General features: G+C 43.4%; 1 protein-coding gene across 1 annotated transcript in view; it reads right to left on the bottom strand.

Annotated features, from left to right (window-relative positions):
- The window catches only part of KCNQ5 (potassium voltage-gated channel, KQT-like subfamily, member 5), a 91,772-nt gene that overhangs the window by 50,380 nt on the left and 37,006 nt on the right, over positions 1-4,386 (bottom strand). The window contains exons 3-4 of the mRNA XM_009333150.1: positions 2,844-3,019; positions 2,285-2,410 (exon numbers count right to left, since the gene is read on the bottom strand). Of these exons, the coding sequence (XP_009331425.1) occupies positions 2,285-2,410; positions 2,844-3,019 (302 nt within the window). The remainder of the gene's footprint in view (positions 1-2,284; positions 2,411-2,843; positions 3,020-4,386) is intronic.

The following is a 4,386-nucleotide window of genomic DNA, read 5'->3' on the forward strand; positions in this document are numbered from 1 at the left end:
AATGCTATTTTCTCAGTTGCACTACTTATCTGACCTATGAGTCATACATTTTCACTTCATAGTGTACAAAATATTTTAAGCACCACTTTATACAATGATTACTTCTTAGCAGGGTTTTTCCTTAAAAAATAGCAGTCAGCAGGTAGTGGAGAAGCAAATTCTAAAATAAAGATCTTGTTCCTGCTGCTAGAGCTGCTCAGGGAGAAGGATCTGGATCTGACGTGAGCCTCAGTCAGAGTTGAGGTCTGAGTTTGCTGGGACTTTCCCGTTCCTCATGCATATCTATCCCCTCATTATTGCCTGCTGGCAGGTGGGTACAATCCTCTGCTTAGTCCAAACTCTCTGCTTATGTAGTGCTAAGTCAAACATGGCTTTGCAGAGAGGTAGAGGGTGTTTCCTGGAGAATCGAGCGGCTGAAAATGCACATTCCCAGACCCACGCACTACCACATCCCACCTACATGAACTCAGGAGGGTCTCTCACAGGACCACGTCCCCACTGCCACCCCCAAGGGGGCAATGATGGTTGCAGACTGCTGGAGCCAGGGTACCCATCAGCGAGGACACGAGCATCCCAAGCCAGATGCTTCACAACTGTGTCAATATGGGCAGGTCAGAAAGCGTTAAGCCAAATCTGGACCTCAGCTTTTGAAGAGAAGTGAAACTCCTCCTTGCATGGGCCAAATTCTACTCTCAGTTACAGATAGATAAACCACAAAATGAATTGCAGTGGTGTGACTGAGGGCAAAACCTTCTCTCATGGCTTTAGCCCACATGAATTCTACGTGTTTGGATTACAGGATAAAATTGTGTATTTTATCAGACATCTGTGTTGATGCTCTAAAGCAACAAGTTTCAGGAAAAATATTTCTGTATATTTGTAAATGAACAAGTAAGAGCTACTAGGTCTGGCTTTTCCAGGCTCCCAATTTTGTGCACTGATAACAGAGAAATATAGTCTCTAGGGAAGACATGTAACAAATTGTCAACCCTTAGATGAACAAATTTCAAATACACAAACTAGTCCTACTAATAGGATATGACCTTGACCTTTGTTCAAAATGTAAACAAAACTTATTAAAAATATTTTTCAAGGATTCAAAACATTTTGAAAAAGGCTTTTGCACAGTCCATCTATGCACGCTCTGAGCCTGCGGATACTACTGAGTCCAGATGAAGTCTTGTCAGCAGAAGGTCTGAGGTGAGAAAGCTTCATTTCTGCATCCCTCTGATGAGGAAAGGTGGCAGAGGCTGATTCAGGTCTCACGCTTATTCCAGGAAAACTAACAAGTGCTCTACGTTATGTCAGCATTAATGATCTCACAGGCATCATTTCACCACCCAGACACTGTCAGAGCTCATGGTGTTTGTTCTACGGCATCAGAAGGAAAAGAAAAGCAGTTTTATACTGCCTGGCAATAGCTCTGCCATAGGCTTTGTTGGGGCAGATTTCCTAAGCTGCCTAAGTAACTCCCACACCGTGCAGGAGTCTAGCTCACCATAGGGCATTTTTAAGTAAAAATCCCTACACATTATGCCATAAAAAAAAAAATCAAAATTTCAGACCTAGTTTTTCATTGTTCATTTAAAGCCTAGTTTATTTAAACGTAAGCATTCATATAATCCTCCTTCTTTCAGAAAAGCAGTCAGGCATGTACTTAGATCCCACAGATTTCAACAAGGTAAAAACAAGTGATTTGATAGTTAAGCATCAGCTCAACTAAATCAGGGCTTTTACACCTGTAAAAATAATTGAAGAACTTAATGAAGGACCCCTGTGGACCAGAATGGTAATATTTACTCTTGTTTTTTGTGCTCAAGGTACAGGGGAAGGAGAAACAACATCATTCTAAGGGGCTGATGATACTCTTCCCTTCACTGCAAAGCTGATGTAAGAATTTTTTCCCTTTTTCTTTCCTGACACTTGTTCGTTTCCTGCACTGCAGCTTACAGCCCTCTGATTTGGAACAAAGCAGCTCTTTGTGGGACCATATTACAAACTGTATTACTGAAAGGATCTGGGTTAAAAAATAAAATGCTTTCTACTCTTGAAGGTTCGGTGATCTGGTTCGCAGCAGAAACACATAAACACCTATTCTGCAGGATGCGGTGAAATGAACTGTGGATGTGCAAATGAATAGCTGGAGGAGGGAGCTTCTCAGACCAGTTTTCTGCCAGTGAAAACAACTCACTGAACAGCACACTAAGTTAAAACCCACAGTAGGTGAAATTCAAAGCATTCTAGCATACTGGTTAAACAGTGCATATTATTTTTCTGTACTTACTGTGCCCCACCAGAGAGCATCTGCATATGTGGAGAATTGGTTATTTGCATCTTTTTCCACCAGATAAACCAGGAAAGATGAAAAGATGAGTACTAAAAATCCTATGTACCAGGCTGTGATTAATTCCTAGGTAAAAGAAAGCAGGGATCAATATTCATTTGAAAGATTGAACAGAATGGCATTTCAAGGAAGACATAATGAAAAGATCTATATACTTTTTGGCATTTGAGCAGTTAAAAGTCAAATGCTTCCCTACGGATGCAAATTTTCTCTAAAACTGGACCGAATCTACTCCTATGGTTTGATGCTCCAGCAACTTCACCAATATATATTGAATTACAACAGCATATCAAGGATGACATTTTCAACATATTCTAAAAACTGTTAGTGTTTAACATGGCCTAATGTATCTGCGCTAATGCCCATTACAGTTGATCTCACTTCAGAAAATTTTAGGTATTCTGCTCAAAACTGATAAACGTTGGTTGCCTTGGCCTCTTGTTGAATCACATCAAGTGAAGATATTGACCAGACAAAATCAGCACTTAGGATTACGTACCTTGCTATGTGCATAAACTACTGAACCTAATAATTTCCAAGTGCCTCCTCTTCGGTCCATGCGCACCATACGAAGGATCTGTAGGAAACGAAGACTTCTCAGTGCTGATGTTGCAAAAATGTTACCCTGAGTTTTTGCAGAAACAACTGCTATTGAAGCGATGAGAACAATGATGTCTGAAAGAAATATATTACAGAAAACATTAATGTCCAAGTACCAATAAATAACACATACATGTACATGAGCTGAATGAGGGGACAAAAGAGGGACCCCTCCTGCAGTGGGTGGGAATCCGAAGCACTGAGATTCCTGTTTGAGGTAGGGATGTGAGGTCAGGGCTGGTGTCAAAAACTGCCTCGGAAGCCACCAGGGTGAAAACTGAGGGTAGTAATTTTGAAAACATATTGATAAGAGGAGCAATGTTGAAGGAACAACATGTAGGAGCTTTGAAGCCCGAGGTAGCAAACTGTACAAATCAGTAGATGGACTAGAACTTTTTCCCTTTATATCTTTTCCCATAGCAACTTTCTTATGAAAAGGCAAAAAAGAAAAAAAAAAAGGTAAGAAAAAAATAGAGCACCCCAGTGGTGAGAGCCCAGTGGAACCAGACTTACAAGCACACATACTAATTTCCTATGAGTACAAACAATGTGCGGTTGAAGCATGTAGTTTCTGGACACAACTCCCTTGATGTACCATTTCCTGGAAAGGAAGAAATGCAGTGCTGGGTACTCAGAAGCATTCTTTTAGCTGGCAGCCTGGAAAGTTTGTTGAAGCCCAGAAAGTGTTAGGATTTATTTCTTCCGGTCACAGATTCAAGAGTGAGTTTGTTCTGCATGAACTAATCAGCCAGCTGCCCTTTGAGCCAGAACAGCATTTAAAGGGAGATGAGGAGAAGAGGCACAGTGATGGCACACGGACACTGTGAGAAGGCAGAATGTTCTTTTATGATGATTGGGGCAGGCTCACAGGTGTGCGGGGATTGGAAAGGGGCAGAAAAAGCACTGTGTTACTTCATCCTCTCATCGTTAATTTCCTGACCTTCTGTTAAAAGCTTAAAGGGCCTTTGTAAGAAACACCTGGTTTAAATCTTAGGATTTTGTGGTGTTTGTATGTTTATATGCAAGGATAATCTAAACCCATGTTTGCCAGTGAAGAACTTCCTGAAAGCAAGTTCTTGTTGACATGAGTTTTGCTTCTTTTGTCTTGGGTATGAACGCTCATCTTGTCCCGAGCATAGTTTCAAGTCACGAATGACCCAGTAAGTGAAAAGGCCCCCCACAGGTGGGTGGCAAGGGAGACTGGCTGTACCTAGAAGCAGGAGACTCTTTCCTTAGCCTGCTGTCGTGGTTTAACCTCAGTCGGCAACTGAGCACCACACAGCCACTCGCTCACTAAAAAACCCCCCCCCCCCCCCCCCCCCCCCCCCCCCCCCCCCCCCCCCCCCCCCCCCCCCCCCCCCCCCCCCCCCCCCCCCCCCCCCCCCCCCCCCCCCCCCCCCCCCCCCCCCCCCCCCCCCCCCCCCCCCCCCCCCCCCCCCCCC

Source organism: Pygoscelis adeliae, unplaced genomic scaffold (genome assembly GCF_000699105.1).
Source record: "Pygoscelis adeliae isolate BGI_AS28 unplaced genomic scaffold, ASM69910v1 Scaffold57, whole genome shotgun sequence".
NCBI lineage: Eukaryota > Metazoa > Chordata > Aves > Sphenisciformes > Spheniscidae > Pygoscelis > Pygoscelis adeliae.